The 26,620-nt window shown below is 39.3% G+C and overlaps 2 protein-coding genes across 5 annotated transcripts in view; both read right to left on the reverse strand.

The window, feature by feature from the left end:
• Positions 1–10,858, reverse strand: part of zmp:0000001167 (protein phosphatase 1 regulatory subunit 12A) — a 34,753-nt gene extending 23,895 nt beyond the window's left edge. For 2 of the 3 annotated variants that reach the window (XM_046858901.1, XM_046858899.1), the window contains exon 1: positions 10,452–10,858. In XM_046858901.1, coding sequence (XP_046714857.1) covers positions 10,452–10,715 — 264 coding nt within the window. In that variant the 5' untranslated portion in view covers positions 10,716–10,858. The remainder of the gene's footprint in view (positions 1–10,451) is intronic. The other variant, XM_046858900.1, reaches the window with a different exon arrangement.
• Positions 10,859–13,169: 2,311 nt separating this feature from the next.
• Positions 13,170–26,129, reverse strand: pnpla2 (patatin-like phospholipase domain containing 2). 2 transcript variants are annotated; one of them, XM_046858903.1, is made up of 10 exons: positions 26,011–26,129; positions 25,649–25,903; positions 24,373–24,605; positions 22,921–22,986; positions 20,193–20,405; positions 20,031–20,091; positions 18,735–18,917; positions 18,513–18,640; positions 17,933–18,060; positions 13,170–14,968 (listed from the first exon to the last, which is right to left on the reverse strand). In XM_046858903.1, the coding sequence occupies exons 2-10, from the start codon at positions 25,833–25,835 to the stop codon at positions 14,641–14,643; spliced, it is 1,527 nt and encodes a 508-aa protein (XP_046714859.1). In that variant the 5' UTR covers positions 25,836–25,903; positions 26,011–26,129; the 3' UTR covers positions 13,170–14,640. The 2 variants fall into 2 exon arrangements, with proteins under 2 accessions (XP_046714859.1, XP_046714858.1); XM_046858902.1 differs by having other exon boundaries at positions 17,933–18,055; positions 18,508–18,640.
• Positions 26,130–26,620: the final 491 nt, after the last annotated feature.

Below are 26,620 nucleotides of genomic sequence, written 5' to 3' on the forward strand. Positions count from 1 at the left end.
CATCCAAAAGCATCCATACAATTGTGTGCCTCCAAATTAATGACTAGAAAAGTGTAGATCAAAATTTCATTATAATTAAAGACATAAGTCAGGATATTGTAGCGCAAAATATTGGTGCTGGCATTTAAAAACACAGGACACTGAACAGGAAAAAATAATTTCCCAAAAGAAAATAATAATAATAATTTATTTAAAAAAGGGGACATCAATTGTTTGGTTGATAAGATCTCACATCATCACATGATCACAATACCCATCATACCCGTATGCACAATATCGGCTTTTCATTGTGCCTAGAATATTCTTTGCAGAATTGCAAACAACTGCACGGGGGCATGAGTGGGTCACTCAGAGTGCTTGTTTGAGCAGTGCGTGCGCGCGTGTGTGTGTGTGTGTGTGTGTGTGCGCACACGAGTGGCCTTTTACTTTTAACAACAGCCGTTTGTGCTGCCTGAAGAATGTTTTCCATCCTCTCACTTTAAAATCCTTCCTAAAAAATGACTTTACCTTACTTCTCCACCAAGTACCACACTGGGGGCATAAGGGTTGGAATAGACAGAGAAAATGAATGAGAGACTTTGGAGAGAAGGGATGGAAAGTTAGGAGTGCGTAGTCCTATATTTAATCTTTGTTGCTGGGCAACAAGAAAATAACATGGCACAGAGAAATGGACAGTAAAGAAAAGCAGAGGGGACAAAAGCACCAAGCTAAAGTACTTTGCACTCACTCACTGAGTCACTCACTCACTCACTGAGTCACTCACTCACTCACTGAGTCACTCACTCACTCACTGAGTCACTCACTCACTCACTGAGTCACTCACTCACTCACTCACTCACTCAGAAGCATCTAGAGACGTACCAGCGCCATTTGGATTTCACTTCATGTCAAGTTTTGGACATTGGACATTGGACCTAATTGAACGTTTAAAGGCTGTGGCATGGCGAAGCTGGTGTTGGATCTATGATGATCTCAAATGTTGAACTATTGTACGAGTTGCTCAATAGCTCCTGGTTCCATAACCTCAAATGACTGTATCAGACTGTAAAAAGGACATTACTAATAATCTGACACTCCGGTGCTCATGGTGGTTCTCACTCTCTGGTGTTTTGTATTGTTTTTAAGATTTAGATTCACACTTGATGTCATCCAAATGATGATGGGTTTCCCTTTTGAGTCTGGTTCCTCTCAAGGAACATCTAAGGGAGTTTTTCCTTGCTACAGTCACCCCAGGCTGCTCATCAGGGATAAACACACATCACTCCTTTTAATTCTTAATTTCTGTAAAACTGCTTTGAGACAATGTCCATTGTGAAAAGCGCTATAGAAATAAACTTGAACACACATATATTAGAGGTGTAACGGCACACATATTCGTACAGAACCTTTTCAGTACCAGGCCTTCAGTTCAGTGCACGTGTGTGTATATACAGTACAGACCAAAAGTTTGGACTCACCTTCTCATTCAAAGAGTTTTCTTTATTTTCATGACTATGAAAATTGTAGATTCACACTGAAGGCATCAAAACTATGAATTAACACATGTGGAATTATATATGGAATTATATACATAACAAAAAAGTGTGAAACAACTGAAAAATGACATATTCTAGGTTCTTCAAAGTAGCCACCTTTTGCTTTGATTACTGCTTTGCACACTCTTGGCATTCTCTTGATGAGCTTCAAGAGGTAGTCACCTGAAATGGTCTTCCAACAGTCTTGAAGGAGTTCCCCGAGAGATGCTTGGCACTTGTTGGCCCTTTTGCCTTCACTCTGCGGTCCAGCTCACCCCTAAACCATCTCGATTGGGTTCAGGTCCGGTGACTGTGGAGGCCAGGTCATCTGGCGCAGCACCCCATCACTCTCCTTCTTGATGCCTTCAGTGTGACTCTACAATTTTCATAGTGATTAAAATAAAGAAAACTCTTTGAATGAGAAGGCGTGTCCAAACTTTTGGTCTGTACTGTATATGGGAGAAAATCCTGACAATTCCACATATCGAGAAAGTGAATGAATGAAGGATGGAAGGAAGGAATGAAGACATTTGTTAAAGTATGCTGAAATAAGTAGAACAGTCAAGTAGATTATATCTAAAGAAAATTAAATATGAAATGTAAAAAAAAACCACACAAACATACACATCTGCATTACCTAAATGGAGTCTAACAAATGTAAAGTATTACATTTTTCCATTTATAACATTTTATTTCATTTATTTAATTTGCGACAATTAATTTCATAATTTAATTTATACAATTAAAATGTGTATTGCATTAGTTCGATTCATTCTACTTTATTTTTTAAATATTTTATTTCAATAAAATGGAATTTCTTCCCCCTAACTGTACCGAAATCGAACAGAACATATCAAAAAATAAATAGAAAATAAAACTAGTGCTGAAAATGATCAATTCCCAGTCACAACAAATATCCATTAATATTCACACTTCGTCTCGTAATCAATAACCGTAGGCGCAGACGAAACGTCTGCAGCGGCTAAATATGGTAACGCTGCCAGCCGCTATGTTCTAAAGGCATAAAGCAAGGGCATGCCAGTAAAATCGTTTCCTCATAGCACCCATGAGGTTTTCATCTGCTCTTACATTACATAAGAACCACACACATTCATCGATTGAGGGACAAAAAAGCAATATAGCTGATAAAAAAAAAAAGCTGCTACTGGTATTATGGAGGAATACGATTCTACACCAGAACAGCTTTACATTGGAAGGCTTCTTTCTCCACCCAGGTGCAGGTTCTGCAGTAACTCGAAGCCATTGTTTTGACTCTGATTCTTCAGAACACTGGGGTTTTAGAAAGGAAACTGAATGATGATGCACTGCAGCTGATCGGCTTTAATTTGAGCACATTTATTGCTCAGCAAATTACAGCTCTTTTTATATATATATATATATATATATATATATATATATATATATATATATATATATATATATATATATAACCCACTGTGCAATATTTGGAAGGCCAGAAGTAACTGGACGTTTTTTTTTGTGACAAGTCGTGCCTCTGACTCAGCAGCCCATGTGGGAGAAAGCTCATAAAAGGGCTGGAGTTGGTTCCAGATGTGGCATTTGCATCTGGAGTCTGTTACTCGTCTATGAGACGCGCCAGTATAAATACGGGTCACTGAAAGGATTTTAAATAGAATTAAGAGAGTAAATAAACGGTGCAGGTTGCTATAACTATGCATTAGGTAAGATTTTGTCGAGTTGCTCGCGAGCATTTATTATGTACGTGGGCTTGACGCTTGAATTTTTGCCCTTGAGGCAACCCTCGAAACCCGCTCGGATCTCCGGGATCTACGGCGACCTGTAGACTGTCTGTAAAATGACAGGAGGCCCGTGCAAATGGATTCCAGACCAGAAGTGGTGTGGTTTTTTATTTTACTTATTTACTCAGTGCCGTGTCGCTGAGGTTATAGTTTAAACGAATATTTAAATCTTTAAATATCTTCACAACCATTTATATAGAAAATTGGACTGGAGATTAAGAAAATAACAAATGCACCGAAGAGTTAAAAATAAATAAATAATAAGAGTTTGTGTAAGTTGTTTGCATTTGTTTTTTTTTTTATACACAAACAACGTCACTTCATTTCCTTTTTCGATTTGATTTTAAAAGCGTTAAAACTAGTAAGATTTTTTTTTGCCACACAAAAAAAGGAAAAGATGTAGTTATTATTTTTCTATTATTTGTTTAATTATTCAAAATCTTCTAATATGAAATATGATGAATGCACGAGACCATGGTCTCCAACCACTGGGCCATGGACCGCTAACAAACCCTTAATCATTTGATATGTTTTTTCCATTTTATTGACTTTTGTGATCTACAGTGTTTTTTGTTTAAAAATAAATAAATAAATAAACAAAAACAAAAAAAAACACTTGTTCCAGTCGCAGTTTTTTCTGTGCATCGATAAATTAATCTACCTCTGAATCTGCATTATGGTCAGTGGAGTTCCATTTTCACTATTATAAATTTAATCCAATGTAACATCCGATCCTAACCTGGATGTAAAAGTGAACTTCATTGCCGATCTTTTCTTAGGGAGGAATATTCACTTTTGCTAAATGCTTAATAATCTGATACCAACTAGAGCAACATATTCAGAAATCACAGACGAACAAATACTGGGGTTCAGCCATGTTGAACACATTTGGGATGAATTGGATCACTGGAACACTGAGTGCACCCGAGGCCTCCTCACTTCATCTACATCAGTACCTGATTTTACTTTTACAGCCTTGTGTTAGTAAAGTCACGCAAATCTCCACAAGCAACACTCCGAAATCTAGTGGTACATCTTCGATTATGCTTACAGGTGCCGTGATGAAGAGATAATTTTTTACTGAAAAATATATATTTATATAAAAATTAAAACCTTTAACGCAACACATTTATTTACAACGTCAAAAAATAAATGCGCTAAATCTCAAATCTCAAAAATGTACACATCCGGCAATTAAATCCGTCCGTGTGGAAACATAGCAAAGCTCCGTTTGGTGTCCTGATGATTTATGTAATAAAAAAACCCACCATAATTACTTTCAAACATTTACAAGAATATTGTCTTTATGCTCTAATTTTGAGTTTGGTTTCACTAATAATAAACATACATTTGCATAAAGCAACCTTATTTGTATATATGTCCATGCACCCATGTTGATTAGAGTATTAAAAACTTAAGTATTCATTTAAGGTACATTTAGAACAGATACAAATGTGTGATTAAGTTGATTAATCGTGAGTTAACTCATGACAATCATGACCTAATATATATAAAATATGGATTAGGACACCTGTGCCATATGTGGTTTTTCCCCAAACCGTTACCACAAATTTGGAGGCACACAAATTTACCCAAACTTGTTCCAGCATGGCAATGTTAATATGTATAAAGCCAGCTCCATGAAGCTATTTTGCATGGTTTGGAGTGGAACATCTTAAATGGCCTGCTATAGAGCTCTGACCTCAACCCTATAGAACAATTCTGGGATAAACTGGACTTTACCAACACCCTTGTTTGTGAATGAGCACAAATCTCCAGTAAAAGTTATTATAACAGGAAATAGGGACTAAATGTGGAATGGGATGTTCAAAAAGCACAAACAAAATGATCAGGGATTCAACCCAACATAGAACTATGGAGAGGGGCGGGGCCTCTAATGTGTCACTGTAGATAGCTGTTTTTAATTTTTTTTATTGTCTTATTGCCGTTTTATTTATTTTTATTATAAGGGAAATATGGTCTATTGTATATTTTCTGGACAATAATCCAGCACATGCAAGCAATTTGTGCAAGTCTGAATATTCGTTAGTTCTCACCCTGTGCCCTGACCATTCCAAACTGGGATTTATAGAGCAGTAGGTTGTCTTCCGCACTGGTACAGCACTCGAGTCTTCCTCGTGTTTACAGAATACTGCGTTCGAGCGCTGCTTTGCGGATTTTACGCTTTAGGAACTCTCCGCAGGGAAAGTCAGGGCAATTCTGCTTTTCATTATGTTAACTAGATTAGAGAATCCGGCGCAGGCCTGGCTCCAGCTTCCTGTGTGGCAGAATTCCCACCATGTTCATTCATACAACAGCATGGCCAATTAGCGTTTCCTCTCCGAAGCGAACGCGTTCTGGAGCGGCACACACCGAGAACGTTTTGAAGGAGAAATGAAGCTTTACTGGAGATGTTCTACTGATGCAATCATTCTTCTCCCTTTCATGGTGCTCTGTAGGCTAACGTGTTTACAGCTAGGAGGTTTCTCAGCCGTTTAGTGCGACGACTGAGAAGGGATGTGACAGATGCAACGTTTCGACATGTCTAGGTTTTAAAAAAAAAAAAAAAAACATTTATGCAGCATAATGCTGTCCTGGCTAGGGTTTCGTCTGAGTGTGTGAGTGTGTGTGTGTGTGAAAAATTTCAAAAAGTACCTAAAAACTCTCCAACTGTTCGTTCATCATTTGTTTTTGTTCTTGTACTGCCCAGAAACTCTGCTCAATTCCTGAATCTGTAACAGTTTTAACATTGGAAAAAACATGGACGACTCGATTTTATTTTTGGAAAGAGTCTCCAATGTGAGTGCTTTGCAGCAGCCGAAGGTAATCAACAAAAACAAAACAAAACAAAAAAAACCCACAGCTTGTAGAGTTCCTGAGAAACCACAAAGACTTCCTTTGTGAAAATGTTTCTTTGTCGGAAATCTTAAAGTCGCAGCGAGCGATAACAGAACACACACTGCATGACCAAAAGTATTAGGACACCAAACGTGTCCATATGTGGTTCTTCATTGGACTGTTAATCCGAGGGACACGATTGTAATAAATGGACATTCTGTGCCGCTCAGATGAGGATAGGGTTCCTCTTTTTCGGTCTGGATCCTCTCAAGGTTTCTTCCTCATGCCATCTCAGGGAGTTTTTCCTTCCCACTGTCTTGCTTATTAGGGAAAAACTTACAATTATAAAAAGAGACAAACGTATACATTCTTTTATTGCCTCTTTATCTGTGGAAAGCCAAGCGACGTATTTAGCAGAGCGACGCACAAAAATTCCTGAGTCTCTATTAAACAATAAATCAACACTGGTTCACTAGATTACAAACTTCAGATACAATCAGCCTAAAACTCTTTTAAAAGGAATTATAGCACACTTTTTTTTATTTATGCAAAGACAAAACAAACAGGGAAAACATGAAATAAAAAGTAATCGAATAGAAGGCCACATGCACAAAGCGAGCTCTATATGATATGATTTCATGGGCTGAAGTAGAATATTTTGGTTGGCCTTTAAAAAGCTCAGACCTCATCCCTATTGAACACCTTTGGGATGCATATCGGAACACCGGCTGCATCCCAGGCCTCCTCACCTCGTCTACATCAGTACCTGACTTTACGAACACTCGTGGCTGAAAGAGCACAAATCTCCTGTATAAAGTGGAACATCCTCCCAGAAATATGGACATTCACAAACCCAGACGTTTGAGATTAGGATTAGAGGAAATTTAAGAGACTCCTGAAGAAGCCCGTTACAGTAGGAAAGAACACGGGAGCGCGTTTAGATGCTCGTCTCCGTCAGCTGGTGGACATAAGTCATGTTTACATTAGGAGGACTCCTGGGATGCAAACTGTCTCTGTGAGAGCGAGAGTACAGTGTGTGCTGTGTCCAGAATAAGGAAAAAACCGGCATGACAGGATGTGATACTGATTCTGTCCAGAACAGAATTCAAAAGAACATCTCTCTCTCTCTCTCTCTCTCTCTCTCTCTCTCTCACACAAACACCTTAGTAAAAATATCCATTGACTTGCTCATAAAAATGTGTATTTAAAGAATATTTTGAAAAAAAAAAAAATTTATAATAAAATCCTACAGCTGTGGCAGCGACAGTCCTCCGGGACCCCAGCTCTCATCCTCAAAATACCCAAAACATGCACGTTGCTCTATTTTTCCATGCTCCTACTTGCAAGGCCTATGAGTGGACCACACAGTGGCTATGCAAAAAACTAAATCTGCTTTGTGGCTCGTAAAAGCCACAAAACCGAGCGTCCCTGACACTACTTTTTCCGAAACCCGTCCTCCCGACTGGCTCCATGCTGACAACTTGTTCCGTACAGCGAGCTTCCTCCACTGTCCAGGCATGACATCAGTGCGACTAAAAGCAGAGCTCTGTTCCAGCTTTGTACGCCATTAACACTACAGCAGCGCGGCACAATTCCCCGTTTGTTAAACTGTTATTCAAATACGGCCCTTGCGCCGCTCGTACAATGCGCGAATAAGCCGGGAAACTGTTCCGATAAAAAGTTAGAGGTCACCGGTAGGTCACATGATACAACTACAACACTTGTATGTAATACGCCGTGTTTGAATCTGGCAAATAGTTACTATTTTGTCTGTCTCTTGCTCGGGAAGACTTTTGGCTCTCCAGCTCACAAGAATTTCATGTAGTTTCTACAAAACCCAAGCTCTAGTTCTCTGGCAGGACTTCCCCTCTTCGTGTGTGTGTGTGTGTGTGTGTGAGTGTTTGGATGTGTGTGCTTCAACAGATCTGACCAATCAAGCCAAAACCTAGACCTTTTCATATCATTACATTAAAAGTAAAATATAGATCCACCCTGAATAATGTGCATATTAACCTCTATAAACAACATGAGATCTTCATTCTTTAGTTGAATTCCCAACATTACCCACAATGCCAATCACTTCCTCGTCTGTAATTATATTCCAAACCTCTACATACATACTAATCCTGGCGCAAACACGTGGTACCAGGTATTCCATATATAACAATAATAATAATAATAATAATAATATAAAACACGGTCACAAAAGTGTGTCCTTTTTTTTTTTTTTTGCAATGTCGGAGCTTTTAAAGCAAAGAAACGGCTCCTTTAAACTGCTCAATGAAATCAAATTTGTAGTTTTGCACTTTTTAGCAGGAACATGTCTCTCTCTCTACTACTACCAGAAAAATAGAGCAACGATTTCGAGAACATCTTTCTGTGCTTTGTTCATTTAAACTTCCTCGACATCATAATAATCACTTTGCCTTTCAAGTCGATATTGTTTGGAGAAATCAAATCAGAAATTGGAATAAAAAAAATTTCTGGGGGTCTCTGACTGTTCAAAAGCATGCGTTTGATTCTGTTTCCTGAACTGTGAAGTGGTAATGACTAGGAATTTATTCAGTCTTAACCATGTGTCCATGGTACGTAATTGACAAAAATATTGGGACTTTTCCATCTAAAGGTGATTTTTCTCCAAACTGTTACCACAAACTTGGTCTCACAAAATTGTATAGGATGACTTTGGATGAAAAGTTCTCTTCACAAGACCCAAAAATTTCACACTCCAAAATCTAGTGCATCATCATCCCAGAAGAGTGGAGGATATAACAACAGTAAAAGGGGCTCGAATAGGGGGTTCAAAAAGCACAATCTTATGGTCAGATATCTACAAACATTTGTCCATAGTGTACAAAGTTTCAGGTACGGTTTACTCTGAGGATCGCTAAAAGGGGAGGAGTCACATATTACGTCCTGCTTTGACTTCCTGTGTTATGGGCAATTAAGTTATTGAATAATGTAATGTGTTTTAAGGCGGTGGTCCCCAACCTTTTTTGCACCACGGACCGGTTTAATGTCGGACAATATTTTCACAAAACGGCCTTTAAGGTGTGGGGGATAAATTCAACAAATTAAAATGATACGACCGCCATAAAAACGGATATTTTCTAAATATAATAAACATGAATCCACAGTGTTGTTTTTTGTTTATTTTGCTCGCTTGGGGGTTTGAATTTAGCCGTAACGGCGGCCCGGGAATTGGGAACCACTGTTTTAAGTCACCTTTTTTTTTTTTACATGAGGTACAGGTAGAGTTTGAACTGGTTCTGATCGTCGAAAAAAAAATGACCTTAAAAAAAAAAAAAAACACATGCGACATTTGAAACTGAATATACAACCGATAACTGATATCTGCAATCTCAGAACGATACGCAACGTAAAATAAAATGCAGAAGAGTGAAATTTGATGTCGTTTTCGAAAACAGTAAGAAGCAAAAGAACCAACAGACGATCACACTCCCATGAACGGGTTGACAGGCACAAATACAAAGCGATGTGATGTTTTCGGGTTGCTATCGAGCAAACGATTACCATCGCCTCGGAGCATCAGTCCTCCCCGTGACGTCACAACGGCACACGATTTGGACGTCTCCTCCAAAAGATCACAAAAACTCCACCAAGCTAAAAGATTCGAACCAGAATCATTCAGAAATATTTCAGTAGGACCCTCATGGAAGTGGGGTTTAGGGTGGACTTTCCCCTTAAACTGACTACTCAGTATGCTGAATGAACGGTCTATGAATAAAACAATAGTTATTTCATTATGTTTTCATGTTCATGTTTTCATTATGTCAGAGCAGAGAGAGAAAGAGGGAGAGAGAGGGAGGAAGAGGAAAAAGAGGAGGAAGAGGACCTACAGCAGTCTGGGCCACAGCTATTCTTGTCAAGCGCCCAAAAAAGGAACTCACTCCCAAAGAAAAGTGCTCCCAACCTCAAGTCTTTTTTTCCGGATATAAATACGGATTATTTCTCGGAGAGGAAAAAATCCAGGTCTGTGAGCTGGAATGCTCTGAGGGTGGATCAGGACTTTTCACTTCAGTCGGTTGAAACTTTACACACATTCCTATTTTCCCTTTATTAATTACACAGTAACGTTCAACTGGTGTTCCGGTGTTTTCGTTTAAGACTTTACACGTTTTAGACACGTGTATATATTATATATTATATTATATATATATATACACACATACATCTGTGCACGCGCGCACGCACACACACACCCATATACACAACTTCGACACATAGTAGCCATGTCCCGAAGTAACTTTGTGTCAATGCAGGAGGAAATGGTGTTGGAAGTGGTGCTGCTACTGACCTGGTGCAGCGCCGTGAGTCCGTCCACGTTTGCATGGTTGATGTCCGCTCCTTGTCTCAGCAGCTCAGCTACCTCGTCCTGGTCCCCGGCCGAGCAGGCGGCCATGAACACGGCGCCCTGGGCGAAGCGCACTTTGGCCGACTTCATAGCCCGACTTCGCGTCTCGGCGCCGGTCAGGTCCGTCTCCGAGCCCTGCCACCGCTGCAGCTGATCCTGACGCCGCTGCTTCGCGGCTTCGGACCTCGACCGGTCAGTGGCCGCCATCTTCCCTCCGTCTCTCCCGGCGACTTTGATTTATTCGGTGGATGTGTGGGAGAGAGAAAGGGAGAGAGACGGGGGAAAAAGAAGATGTGGACGGCTTCGAGGACGGGATACACATTCATATAGGCGCGCGCACACACACACACACAAACTACTTGAAGACATGAGTGTTCCCTCTACCGGAGACATAAAGAACTACACACACTAAAGGAAAACAAAAGTGGTTTATTACACTAAATTGCTGCATTATATCCCTTTATATATCTTTCTATTCCCTAATAATGATGCACTCAATATAATGTTGTTAAAAAACTTTTAAGTACATTTTGCCGACAGAATAAACCTGAACTGTGATGCAGTTTCTCCACCTGGTTTGTCAAACCCCATTTGTGTTTCATTTCTAATTCATTTTATTAAAAAATTCACTTCAAAGCATCAACATCATCATGATATCAATTAAAAAAAGTGATAGTGTGGCATTTAGGAAAGCAGGACAACACATATACCGAAGCATCCCATGCTTATACGTTCTCATCAGTCTTCAACAACACAAAATAATGTGTGATATATTCAGCACATTTTAACCTTCAAATACTAAATCTGCAATAGTCGATTGTTTACAGTTTTTGTGTACAAACAACCTGGAGAATATTTAAAATATGAATAGAAATAACACTTTTAAGCAATAACTGCAGCACATAGTGCATTTAGTGAGTGAGAAATCATGTTTGGAAAACTGAAAACCCCCCAGATTAGACTGGGGTGGAGCTAGAGTAGATAGGCCTGATTCATCTGGGGGTGGGGCCAGATTAGACTGGGGAGTGGGGACAGATTAGATGAGTCAGATTAGACTGGAGTTTGAGCTATCTTAAATGTGTCAGATTTATCTGGGTGTATGGCCAGTCTAGACTTGGGTGCGGACAGATTAGACTGGGGTGGAACCAGATTAGATTGGCAGGATTAGACTGGGGAGTGGGGCCAGATTACACTAGGGATGGAGCCAGATTGGGTGGGCCAGATTAGACTGGGGTTGATCTAGATTAGATGAGCTAAATTAGATGTGTCAGATTAATTTGGGTGTATGGCCATTTTAGACTTGGGTGTGGCCAGATTAGACTGGGGGGAACCAGATTAGATGGGCCAGATTAGAGTATGGCTGGGACCAGATTAGATGGTCCAGATTAGACTTGGGGTGGAGCCAGATTAGATGGTCCAGATTAGACTGGGGGAACCAGATTAGATGGGCCAGATTAGACTGGGGGAACCAGATTAGATGGGCCAGATTATACTGAGGGGAACCATATAAAATGGTCCAGATTAGACTGAGGGGAACCAGATTAGATGGGCCAGTTGACAACTTAATACAATGTATTTTTTGTGTGAAACACTGGCTGTTCTGAATTGTTTCATGTGACACAACCTTTTTAATGACAGAAAACACAAAATCTAATTGTCTGCAGATCTATTTTACAATCAAGCCAGAGTGGTGGCGATTATTTACACTACATGGCCAAACATTTGGGCACAACTGACCATCACAGCTATGTGGATATTGAACATCCCAATCCAGTGTTACTTCCCTCTTTGCATCAATCTTCCAGAAAAGCTTTCTAACATATTCTAGAGCATGGTTATGAGGATTTGTGTTGCTTCAGCTACAAGAGCGAGAGGAAATTGTAATACTCCAGCATACACAGACATTTTATGCAATTGTGCGTTTCTAACTTTGTGGAAATAGTTTCAAGAAGAACCACATATACAACAGGTCTGATGGTCAATTGTTCACATACACTTGGCAACATAAATGTTACAATATGTTACATATACAGAATTTCAGGATGTACATCATTAATAGGTATATATGATGACTATTGGAAATAACAAGGACTAGAATTGTTTAATGTTGTTTATATTACAGGTATACTTTCTTCTCAATTGCTTTGTAACAGGGTCTGCTTCCTATCACACTCATCTCTTACCTCCAGACCTCTCCGAGCGAAAATATATTCTTGATCAATAGACTTGATCTGATGCACATTTCCAGCCTATTCGCTATTCGTGTCCTGGAAAGGGTTCATCAGCCACAAACACATGTATTTAAGAAAGCAAGTTAATGCTGCATTTCTGCTTCCATGTTCCCCATTTTAGTCAGAGAATAAAAAACAGTTGATAAGGTAAAAAATCAGACTGTTCATAATAAAGAGTTCAGGTTGAGGAATGTGTTTTCTGACTGAGGCTGTGCGGGCAAGTCCAGTTACAAAAGGCCTATTTTGAAACGTCACTCCAAAAATATCTTTCGTTTCATTGAACACAGAGAGTAAAGCTCTACAGGAAGCTAAGGAACTTTACAGCTCCCCAGGTTCAAACAACACATGTAAAGCAAATGCTGAATTTAAAAAAATGTAGAAAACGATGAGAGTAAAGCAAAAAAACAAATAAACAGACTCAATGAGTCACTTAATTTGCAAGAAGTTATATATTAGTACATATAATACATCTTTGTCAATCTGGAATACTGTCGTTTTAGAAATCAGTCTGACCACTACCCCGTCTCTAAGACCTGAAATTTTACACTCCAAAATCTAGTGCATCATCATCCCAGAAGAGTGGAGGATATAACAACAGCAAAAGGGGCTCGAATAGGGGGTTCAAAAAGTACAATCTTATGGTCAGATATCTACAAACATTTGTCCATAGTGTATGAAGTTTCAGGTACGGTTTACTCTGAGGATCGCTAAAAGGGGAGGAGTCACATATTAGGTCCTGCTTTGACTTCCTGTTATTAAGTTAATAAATAATGTAATGTGTTTTAAGGCAGTGTTCAACTACGTTTTTGTGCCACGGACCAGTTTAATGTCGGACAATATTTTCACGAACCAGGCTTTAGGGTGTGGGGGATAAATTCAACAAATGAAAATGATACGACCGCCATAAAAACTGATATTTTCTAAATAAATAATAAACGATTTACAATTATCTTTTGCCAGTGCTGTAAAATATTTGTTATTGTACACAAGTTATTTTTGGGCTACTAGTTTTATTGAGTATCAACTATACAAGCAACTTCTACTCACTACAATTACTTCGCTATATTTTTATTATCAATGACCGTTACCAATTGCACGGCAGGTTAATCTATGCAGGTATGTGTATTGTATTGTAGGTCTTGACTTAATAAAGGCAAATATAGAGGGGGGCCACACATCTTACAAGTTATACCACCTCATCAGAGAAAGAGTATTACTTCATGCGACTGAAGACTTCCCAATCACAACAAGCCCCAACACTGCTTGATGGTTTTTTTTACTATTTGACATGATACTATAATTGTATCGGTTAATTGGAGATCGCTTTACTACTTTGTTCTTTTTAATTGATTTGTTTGATCTTTGTTTCATTCCGGCATGTTGACGAGGCTGTTGTGTTGGTTAATGCAGTGTTGAGGTGTACAATTTGATTTGTATTTTAGTAAACCTCAAAAAACTTTTTCGATAACACGTGTCTAGTCTTTGAGCCTACGTTCAATTCTAAGACTTTTACTCAAGTCATATTGGAATTGGTGACTATTAACCTGAAGTAAGTTTTGCAGTAAGGTATCTATACTTTTACTCAAGTGTGATTTTCAGGTACTCTTTACACCTCTGTCTTTCACTAGTATCAGGTAGATGGTGTTTTTTTTTTTTGACAGCGTGCAGATGAAAACAGATGCCATTGCTCAAAAAAATACAAACATAAAAGCAAAAAAGCCATAGTGGCTCCGGTTGTGTTCATATCAATGAGTTAATACAATAAATAACGATATTTCGAAACGCTTCCTTGTTCAGGTTACATAGCGATGAGTTATCATTATTATGAGTTCTCTCAGAATTCCTGGGGCTCATGGTGATCACGTGACAACTCAATTTCCCATAAGTTAAACAAGAGTGGATTATGAGATGTAGTGATCCTCCGTTTGATTGTTCTGCGGAAGCAAGGCGGCATTGACGGGCCCCAGGGGACGCATCGTCAAACCTTCGTCCATGTCGTCATGAAGGGGCGGAGAAAGAGGAGCCGTAGATCTGGCACTAAAGGAGGCTTGTAGATTGAAGTTCATGCAGAAGAAGCCTGGCAGGAGCTGGCGCTGGTATTGCTCCAGACGCTGGAGAGCATCCAGCACAGACGAGCTGCGGCTACACACCCAGCCCGGCAGCAGATTGGCAGCACTAAAACTTGCTGCTGCAGACTGGACATGCCTTAACTCAGACTGATAAGACAATCTGAGAGAGAGAGAGAGAGAGAGAGAGAGAGAGAGAGAGAGAGAGAGACATTAGTTTAGTATAATAAGCAGTTTAATAATACTTCTTGTGTACAACCTTAATGCACTATACACATACACATCTACAGGTGAATATATTGCCATTGTTGAGTAATGTTTCAGAGGAAGTGAAAGACATTCGCCAGGAGTGGCCTACATCAGGAGTGGAGTCAGTATCAGTAAGAACCTAAAACTGAGTTACAGTACAGGCGCCAGGGTCATACCGAGGTTTTCCAAGACGTGTCAAACTCGGAATAGGCCCTTGCAAGGGTCCTCGAGCTGTGCATCAGGAGCAAAAGCTGGGTTCAAAAAACAGACGCATGAGTGCTGCAGCATTGCTTTAGAGATTGCAGAAGAGGAAGGTCTGCTTGTCAGTGCTCAGAACATACGCTCATGCTGCAACAAGTCGGTTTGCATTGCCTTTGTTCCAGATGGAAGGCTCTTCTGAAGCTGGCTCATAAGAAAGACCTTAAACAGATTAACTTGTTTGGCTCAGATGGTGTCCAGCATGTGTGGCAACGCCCTGGTGAGGAATACAAAGAAAATTGTGTGCTGCCTACAGTCAAGCATGGTGGTGGTAGCATCATGGTCTGGGGCTGCATGAGTCCTGCTGGTACTGGGGAGCTGCAGTTCATTGAGGGGAAACATGGATTCCAACATGTACTGTGACATTCTGAAGCAGAACATGATGCCTCCCTTCAGAAACTGGGCCGAACGGTGGTTTTCCAACAAATAACAACCACAAACACACCACCAAGATGACAACTGCCTTGCTGAGGAAGCTGAAAGTAAAGGTGATGGAGTGGCCAAGTATGTCTCTAGACCTGAACCCTGTTGAGCACCTGTAGGGATCCTCAAGAAGAAGGTGAAGAAGCGCCATGTGTCTAACATCCTCAACAGCTCCGTGATGTCATTATGGAGGAGTGGAAGAGGATCCCAGCAACAACCTGTGCAGCTCTGGTGAATTCTTCGGAGCATTAAGGTGGTGCTGGATAACATTGGTGCTCATACAATATTGACACTTTGGACATAGTTTTGACATGTTTACTTGAAAATGGCTGTATGTTGAGTTATTTTCAGAGGACAGTAAATCTGTGCTGTATACAAGCTGCACATTGATACTCTAAAATATATCCAAGTTTCTTTTCTTTAGTATTGTCCCTTGAGAAGATCTAAAACTGTTGCAAAAATGTGAGGCTTGTACTCACTTTTGTGAGATACTGTACATATAATATTTATAAATATAATAATAAATATAATACAGTGATGGACGGTAACAAAGTAAATGTAATTTGGTACTTAAGTAGCTTTGTCGAGTATCTCTTCTTTTCTGACGTATTTTTATTTTAGGGAGACTTTTACTTTATTTTCACACTTCAAAGTCAAATATATTACTTTTTAACTCAACTACATTTTGGGAAAACACGCATTTCTTTTTATTAATGAATGGATAAAAGCTTAACTGGTCAAACATGCAGCAAGCCATTAATCAGTGTAGAGCAACTTTCAACTTGTTTTGATTGCCGCTTGGTGGTATCTACTTAGCATGAATATACAAATCAGTTGTACAACACCCATGGCCTTTTTCGTGCAACAATTGGTGTTTGACTCATTAATATCATTGTATTAATAGATTGTTGTCCTGAGAGTAGCATTAGAGTTTTTTTTACATAAAAATTGTTGATTAAGCGTTAATAGTCTTTGACAAAAATGATAATAGGAACATTATAGCAATAATAAATAATAGTACTTTTGATACATGAGTACATTTAAAGGCAAATACTTTTGTACTTTGTGAGAATTTTATTGGTTTGACTGGCTCCTTTTACTTTTTTCTACTGATATAATATTTACGATCTCCGTGCAGAGCACACGTGGCCTCAGTGATTCGCTCCCAAAGGCCGCTCTCATAATGACAGCGGTCCATTTCAACTGCTCCAGCAACGGACGCAACCCGGAAAGGTTATCGGTATGTATTTTTGCTGATAGACGATAGTTCCAGCAATCAACTTAAGGTGCCGATTAATCGGCAAAAACGATGAATCGATCGACCTCTAATCAAGTGTCAGGTGTTTGGCACTAAAGCTAAACGTGGCCTGTGGACAGACGTTAGCCGGCTTCTCTGGTAGGAAGTCTAATCTAAGGCCCGTTGGCCAATGTGTTACAATTTCCCTTTCACCTAATAATTACAACAGACTGTATCAACACAATCGTTACAATGCAACAGCCTTTGTTTCTCTTTTAAGAAGCATGAAAAACCTTTTGTGATTTTTTTACATTTAGCCAATGCCATTTGTCGGTTCCATGGGTATTTTGGTGAGAAATAAGTTTGTACACCTCTGCCATAGATGATATTCACTAATCTGAGACAAGCCTAAGCTGTAAAGCCATTGGTAAGGATGCTTTGTGTCGAGGTGTAATCATAATTAAGTTCTGTCCAAATTATAAAACCAATATTAAATGCCGTGCCGTGTTTCTATAGTCAAAATTAAGTTATCCTGATATAAAGGTTACTGTTCCTTACTGACAGCAATGGGCCCAGGACACATCCTTGGAGTACACCTGTTATATCATGAGGTCAGTAAGAAATAAAAGCCTTGACTCCGGTTGCACTAGGCAGACCAAAAACAATAATTTCTTTGCTTGTGCCCAAGAATAAAAGCTGGGTTATAATCATTGTATATAATATAATCATAACTATTCATTTCCTCCAGGAGAAATAAGATGGATGCAGTGCAAATATGTTCAAGTCATGGTTAGTATGGTAATTATAATGATATGCAAACTGTCAAGGATTTTGTTGAACACCATAAAATACCTTTTAATAAATATGTAAATAAATCAGCCCATGACAATACATTATAATCATTATGTTTTGGTGCATGCTTTTTTAAAAACCCGTGGCAGTGTATTCATGGTTCCTCACCGTGCCACCAGCTGTTGGGACATGTTCCTCTTGGCATTTTTAAGAGCATAATTCAGCAGCTTCACAGTCTGGTCTTTAATCCAGCCCACATCCTCCTGGACATCAGGAAGCCACTCCAACAACCTGACGGAAAAAAAACCCATAAAAACAAAAAACACTGTAAAGAAATGCTGCAATTTATCCATCCATCCATCCGATATACTGTTATACAGATTCTCTCTCCACCAATCAGGAAGCAGGACTACTCGGTAAAAGCACTTGGTTAAATCAACTCATTATCGCTAGTTTCATCGCTAGTTTCATAGTTTCAATCTTACACACAATAATCCATTAATTCTAACAATTATAACAAGATCCACTATTAGTTCCTAAACCAAAGATCTTTGTTGTGCTCTTGAAATTCGGACCTCTGTCTCATCTCACAACATTTTACCTCTTTTGTTCAGGATGTATTTTTACTTCTATTTTCATACTCAGGAGAAAGCACCTAACGAAGATGGATTAATGAATGAATGACTCTCTCATCATCATCCCCCTCCCCCAAAATCCATGATCAATTGGTTTTTTTAAGTCACCTAAAACTCAGCGACAGAGCCGACTCCAGCGGCAGTGCGCATGGCACCAAGATGGCCGACAGCATCCTGACCGGTAGCATGTCACTCACAGACTGCAAGGGATGTCGTCTTTCTTTACACGCCTCCATGAGAGCTGTTAAGGGGGAAAAAAAAAATTTAGATATATTGTCATACATATTTTGTAAATACTTACTATTCTAATAGTAATGTGTGGAGTCTTTCAATACCTCTATGCATCTGTGGAGGTAAGTGCTCTAATACATGTTCCTCTAAACTTGAATGATCGCCAGACATCATCTCGCTTCCGCTACTATGCATTCGGTCATCTTTGCTCTCATTCTCAGAGTCTTCATCAACCCTCATGCTACCATTACTGAGTGGGTGATGAGGCCCCTGGGACTGTAACAGGCCTAAGAAACAAACACGGTTGATGTTAGAACCTGAGAGGGATTTTTTTTCCTCCATAAGCTTACAATATTATACATGACCACTAGAGGGCATTGTTGTACTTAGAAACAGCTCATCACACCATCATAGCTGCTACAATTTTAATACGTCTGATCCAGAACAGGGGTTTATTCAGGTTATTGCATCTAACATTAATCAAAATAGAGTCTAGAGTGCAGAACTTTATTTAATTTATATAAATGTATACAGTTGTAGATTTATAGTATATATCTTTGCTCATCTGTGTGTATTTGTATATGTATATGCTGTTTATTCAGAGTATTATAACTGGGTAATATGGGTTATGTTGCATATACAATGTACATACTCGTTTTTCTGTCATAGCAAATGCAACTTACATTTCATACTGTCACTCAATAATTAATAGCTACTGCACATAAACAAGTTGTGCATTGCCACATTCATTTAATATATTCTGCATTCATATTTTCTTAATTTTCTTCTCATGTAACTTATTTTTGCATAATTTGCACTTCTTATTTCTATCTATCTATCTATCTATCTATCTATCTATCTATCTATCTATCTATCTATCTATCTATCTATCTATCTATCTATCCATCTATCTATCTATCCATCTATCCATCTATCTATCTATCTATCTATCTATCTATCTATCTGCTATGCAGATTCTATCTATCGTGCCTTACTCTCTAGTAAGAGCACCAGTATCAGAACTTGGTGTGATCCTTGGAGACATGCTGAGCATTTCTGAGCTGCTTTTCTGATCGTTACAGTGGGGATTATTTGGGTTACACCAACAAGGAGTTTCTGCCTGCAATATTGCAGCTTCCTGTATGTTTTTTGTTTTTCACACCATTCAGTAGACACAATTTTTTCTTGTGGTTCAAAAACAAAATATCTGAATTTAGAAATTTCTGACATACTCAATCCAGGCTTTTCTGGTTTTATTATTCATTCTAATGTTTAATGTGAACACTGGCTAAAACTTTTGTATATGCAGGGTTTATACAACATGGCAGGGGAACAGGTGTTTCTATTAAAGTTAATTATTTATGTGTATGATTTGTGTGATAAGCCTATATTTCTCTTACCATTTTTCTTTAGGAAATACAGGGCATCTTTGTATCCTTGCTGGCACATTGTCTCTAGGACCTGATTAAAGATAATACACAGTTATACAGAGGGAATATGTGCAAAGTTTTAGCACTGTTTACATGTGATAATGGTGTGTGTGTGTGTGCTCATTTATTCACCTGTGGATCTGGAGGGAACAGTGCTCTGGACACTCTGTACAGGTTGGAGAGTGTGAACTGTATAGAGGTGTTGGTAAATCGGAGTTCGTGCAGGTTGGTGGAGCTGTAATCTCGAGGACAGATGTCACTCTCCCCTGAGAACGGAGAGACGGTGATAGTGTTCTTCAGCTCGTACTGAGGCAAATTGTCAGTGATCCCTCCGTCCACGTAGCGCTGCAGAATTGCCAAAATGCAAAGTTTTACGTAACACATACTTCTCAAATGGTTACACGCAATATAAATTTTCATGTCCTAGTTCTTCTCCTTCTTTTTCATGTAGAAGGTTCAAGTTTTCCCTACAGTTTTTCCCTCATGAATACTATGAAAACTTCCTAAGATGTTCTGGGGTCAGTCAGGATTCTATTTCTGGTACAGCAAGAACAGGCAAAAAAAAAAAAAACCACCATACTGAGCAGCAGTGTGACCTTTGCGATACTTGGAAGTGCATGTATGTGCACTCACAACAACGAAATGCTTCTGGCACAGATCTCACACACACACACACACACACACACACACACACACACACACACACACACACACACTATTCTTAACACGTGACAGTGAGATGTCACTTTTTTCCCCCTATAAGATATAACCACAACACATCAGTTTAAGCAAAACAGAAATGTCTATTTTTTTAGCACACAGTTGCAAAATCAAAACATGTGCAACTGAAAGTCTTCCCACGTCCAGTGATTCACTGCTATGGGACTCGTCCGCGGCGTATCGTGACATTGAGGGTTTTCGATGTTCTCTGTGCTTAAGGTCTATTAAAGAGATCAAATTGGCTCCGATGGCATCTTTGCTTTATTTCGGAATTAAACATTTATTTTTAGTTGTGAGTTCCTTTCATCAACATACTGCTCAATTTTCACTTTGCTAACTGGTCTCCTACACACACAATACCGTTTAACTACCTGCTAATAGCACCTCTGGTAAGAGTTAAACTGCAAATCAAATAAAAAAAAGTCTCAGCAAGACAAAGGTTTGTAGACACCTGACCATAAGCTTTGTGTGTACTTTCTGAACATCCTATTCTACATTTAGTCCCTATACATCCTTATAATAACCTCCACTCTTCTGGAAAAAAATTTAAAGATATTGAAGATTTGTGATCATTCAACCACAAGGGTGTTTGTAAAGTCAGATACTGATGTAGGTGAGGTGAGGATGCCTGGGGGGCAGTCAGCATTACAGTTTATTTATGTTCAATAAGGTTAGGGTTAAAGCTTTGTAGCAGACCACTCAAGATCTTCCACTCTAAATCATGTAAAGCATATGTTCATGGCGTTGTGCACAGAGACCATATCCTGCTGGGAAAGGATTCCAAGTTTAAATTGGAAAATGTAATGCTAAGGCACCAAAGACATTTTATACAATTGTGAGCCTCCAACGTTTTGGTAAAAGGTTGGGTGAAGAGCCGCATATGGCCAATACTTTTGTCCATATAGTATATTTTTGCTTGCTAAGATTAAATATTTTAAAGCTTTATCTCTGCCTAAAGAGAACGATGTAGCAGAGCTTTAGTGTGTCCAGCTCTCTCACCTGCTCTTCGGTATAATGGGATGTGTTTGTTAATTTGTTGTCTTTGGATCTGAAGGTCATGAGTTCAAATCTCAGCCACTCCAAGCTGCTACTCCTGGGCCCCTAAGAAAGGCTCTTAAACCCATAGCTGCTCAATTGCTTGAATGAGATAAATTAGGAAAATGTGAATGCTGTCTGTCCATCTGTCTTTAAAGTGCACATAGTTACATGGTTGGTATGCACATAATATACTTCTGAAGCTGTTGCACATGGTATCTTCTGGTCATATTATTAGTAACACTAGCAGGGTCCAAGGGTGGCAATGGAAACCAGAGGTAACACTTTCTTCTTCCTTTTCTTGCTACTTTTCAGTCACATATACACATACACTCATACGATACACCCGTTTTCCTGCTTTTCAGTCCACTGTAATATGTAAGACCCAATGACATCATTGCACACGTGACCTGACTTTTAAAGACATGCTAAAATCACTGATGTGTCAACCAACTTTAAACAATACAGCACTTGCTATTCGGGACCTCTGCGTTTCTGTGTTGAATGTACATTGTGAGGAAAACTGTGAGTGAGAAGTTGAGCTGGCCATTAGATTTTCTGTGTAGGTTTACTGAAACTGCTTTTGTATTTTACACAACAAAATTCCAAAGAGCATCAGAAATATAACAATATATCAAATATATTAATATAACCATATTGACTGTGTTACAGTGTGGAGGTTCACAGATACTCACACCTTGAAACCACAAATATATTTAACACACTACGAGGTGGTATCAAAAAGTTTTGAGACTAGCTTTATTTACAAGAAAATACTTTATTTATCTACGTTTACACACGATCATCTACAAAATAGTCCTTTTGCACAGCAATACAGAGGTCCTGCCACTTCTGGAATATGTTCTGGAGTCTTAGAGAATAGCAGACGTGATATCACACATGGTGAGAATAGCACCAGTTGCACGGCTCCACGATGTCTTTTGGCAAACTGACTTATCACAGGTCGTGCCCCCTGTGACTGTGAGTGCAGCCTTGTGCTGCCATCTGTTGGCACGTTACATAACTAGCCTCAAAACCTTTTGAAACCACCTTGTATCTCACGTGTCCACATTACAAAACTATGAAAGACAAATGGAGTACTCACCACTCCCTGCAGGGTGGGCGGTATCAGGCCACAGTAGACGGGAATAAAGGCACTGCACACACACGCCTGGTCAAACACACAAACACAAAAAAAATCGTAAAACCCGAATCGGCACTTCCTTACCAATTATTTTCTATTTGCAGAGCTCCCAGTGAGGAAAACTCTAGAAAAATATGAATGATAATGCAAATAAAAGTTCGACCGCTCGATCAACTCTGAATAAAATGAAACGTGGAACACATGGCAACTTTTATGATGTCATTTTACTTCAGGCTTTGGAATGGTGCTGCTTTTATATTTTAATGGAGCGATAATATTTGCACCAACAGTATATTGTATCTATAACTGTCCTTTGTCCACTTTAGTACTTTAGTGCAGTTTATAGCCAGTGACATTCATAAACTAGTACAATCTTTCAGTTTACATGCTAATAAGATACTTCTGAAGGTGTTGCATGTGATCTTACAGTTCGGGTTTGCCAGGGATACCAGAGCTATCACTGTTATTTAACTAATTTTCCTGACAGTTTTATGTCACATATACACTGATACAGATTTGGCAAAAAAAATCGGACATGCTATGTTTAAACCCAGTTACATCATTGCACGTTATCTGACACTTATAAGAAATCTCAAAGCAAATAATGGGCATTTCTTATGAAGGTGCCTGAGCTCACCACACAAAGTGACTATGAAGCAGTTATAGTGCCTGTTGGAAGTATAAAACTATGTTCCGTTTGTTTATATTATAAAAGCATACAGGAATTGGACAGTGACTGAAGAACAGAAGAACTTCTGTAAAATGAAGAACAGGTGAGAAGATGTTAGCAGACTGCCTTACCCCCACACTCAAACGTGGAAGCTTAATGGTTTGGGGTTGTTTTGGAGCAGGGAAGGTTGGAGATTAATTCCGGATGAAAGGAAAACTAAACCAACATGGGCAACCTTCCATATTTAACCACCACGCAATTCCATCTGGACTTCACCATGCAAGATAATAGCCTGAAACATATGTCCAAACTATGCAAGTGTATCAGTGGTCTGAGATGTAATCTATCATGGAATGACTTATATTGAACTGTTTTGGGATGATCTGGATCACAAGGTCAGAAAGAAATCTCCAACTAGTGAAGAACACCCTTAGCAAGTTTTAAGTATTTCAAGTATTTCAAGCATTTCAGCTGAATGTTTGACTGGATGTCAAGAGTGTGTAAAGTACTGAAGTTATTCATGCTAGGGGAGAATTTTTTTTCAATGAAAATAAAGTTTAACATCTGTAACATTACAGTTGTTTGGTCAAATCATTTTTTTAATACAGTTACATTACCTTTTTTTTGCATATAAACAAAAGGAACATGTATGTGTCTCTGATAACCATAAAAGCCTGTAGAATTATAACAGGCACTGCGTAAATCAGATCACTGTGTTTGTGTGTAATGCATGCAAGTCTTACTTGCACCAGTTCTTCATTGCTGTTAAAGTGAGACACTATAACATTCTCTCCATCCGTGACACGGGTGAGAGAGATGCCCAGACGGCCCGAGGCCCTGGAGTACGCATCATGTGGCAGTATTTGAAACAGCATGCGCCGCATTATTTTCGGCAGGTTAAAGGAAGGGTGCATTGGTCCCAGAAACCGCTTTCTTGCTTCCTTCGCAACGTGGATGATGCCGGCACCTGCTTCACCTGGTAAATAAAGGAATGCAAACACAATGTGAAGTTACAAACAGATTTTCAACAGTATGAATTCACAGTAGAGCTCTGCATAGTCCTGACTCACTTCCCTTTTTAATAATTCTAATAAACACGCTCTCGTCTAAAGTCTAAAGTCTAAATCAAGTCTAAACCTGACCTGGAGGTAATATATTAGAATCATAAAACCTGGATCACAGTTCTTTAAAGGTCAGTAGAAAAAATAGAAGCATAATTAGGTCATTTCATTTATATGTCATTAACATGTCATCTGTCCAGTATTGCCCTGACTCTCTCATTTACACCAGGATGTGTTATACCATATTATAAGGTTTAATGAACGTTTGTGTTTATTTGTAATTAGTTTGAATAGTCTTGCTTGCACACTACATTAAACACTAATCTATCTATCTATCTATCTATCTATCTATCTATCTATCTATCTATCTATCTATCTGCCAGTTTCTCTGTCTGTCTCTCTCTGTCTGTCTGTCTGTCTGTCTCGCTTTTTCTCTCTCTGCCTGCAAGTCTGTCTGTCTGTCTGTCTCTATCCATCCATCCATCCATCCATCCATCTATCTATCTATCTATCTATCTATCTATCTATCTATCTATCTATCTATCTACCTATCTACCTATTTGCCAGTGTGTCTGTCTGTCTGTCTGTCTGTCTGTCTGTCTGTCTGTCTCTCTCTCTCTCAGCCTGCACGTATCTATCAATCAATCTATCTATCTATCTATCTATCTATCTATCTATCTATCTATCTATCTATCTATCAGTGTGTCTGTCTGTCTCTCTCTGCACATATCTATCTATCTATCTATCTATCTATCTATCTATCTATCTATCTATCTATCTATCTATCTTTCTTTCTTTCTTCTCCTGCTCTGGACTAGTTCTCCCTCTCCCCTCTGTAAGTAATGATCTGATCAGGGGCAGGACAGGGGAAGGCTGTGTACCAGGACCATGGTTAGGACCCTGTGGATGGAGTGAAGGTCTTGATCAGGTTAGAGAGAGTAAAAAGCTGGTGGTTTACCCAGACTAATGCCGCTGAGCAGGGCTGTAGCAGTGAGGGATCCTGCCGAGGCTCCGTAGATGTGCTGGGCATTTTCGATGAGGAAAGGCGCATGTTCCTGCAGACCTGCTGCCACTCCGACGTGGTAAATCCCGAGAAAGCCGCATCCCGCGAACGAGATATTCCAGGGCGAGTCCAGCGGGAACATGATGTCGGTGATGATGCGAAAGTCGGTTCAAAGCTCCATTAACCAAAACAAACACCACCTGCAGCTTCCTATATAAACACACAAGTTTAGGTCACCGCCCACTACTACAACTATATTTATATAATTCGTTAATTAAAGTAAGAAATACTAAATAAAAAGCTGAAGATGTTTCTACCTTGACACACTTATCTCGGTGATCAGCGTGTTTGAGGCGCATTTGCGTAAACAAGCCGGTTAAATAATGTTTCGGTTCGCTCCGGTCATCTCCGTCAACAGTCTCTGCTTAGATCAGTGGGCGGCACCGCGTCCGTACTGACCAATCAACTGTTCAAGATCGATGCCGTCTCGACCAATCACAGAGCAAGAATGAAGACCCTCCTAAACTGTCATTCGGAAAGTTGTTCCAAGAATGAACTGGTGACGCACGACGCCGTTACTCTGTAGCGCTTACAAAGTAAAAGAACGTTTGGTGAAAGTGATAAGATCTGAGATCTGAAACTGCATTTACTCACAATGGAGCTTTAACAGTGTCCAATCAAGGTTTAGAATCCAATCTAGACTGGATTGATCTGTTTATAGATATTAAAGAAACAGACAGACAGACAGACAGACAGACAGACAGACAGACAGACAGACAGACAGACAGACAGAGAAAGAGAGAGACAGACAGACAGATAGATAGATAGATAGATAGATAGATAGATAGATAGATAGATAGATAGATAGATAGATAGATAGATAGATAGATAGATAGATGATAGATAGATAGATAGATAGATAGATAG

Source organism: Silurus meridionalis, chromosome 10 (assembly GCF_014805685.1).
Source record: "Silurus meridionalis isolate SWU-2019-XX chromosome 10, ASM1480568v1, whole genome shotgun sequence".
Taxonomy (NCBI): domain Eukaryota; kingdom Metazoa; phylum Chordata; class Actinopteri; order Siluriformes; family Siluridae; genus Silurus; species Silurus meridionalis.

What these genes read in the sequence shown, in the direction of transcription:
- pnpla2 (XM_046858903.1), bottom strand. Translation starts at nt 25,835, where the DNA reads ATGTTCCCGCTGGACTCGCCCTGGAATATCTCGTTCGCGGGATGCGGC. An exon ending in GCAATGAAGAACTGGTGCAA is followed by an intron (nt 22,987 to 24,372) that starts GTAAGACTTGCA and finishes GTGTTTGACCAG; the next exon opens with GCGTGTGTGTGCAGTGCCTT. An exon ending in TGTTCCCTCCAGATCCACAG is followed by an intron (nt 20,092 to 20,192) that starts GTGAATAAATGA and finishes ATCTTTAATCAG; the next exon opens with GTCCTAGAGACAATGTGCCA.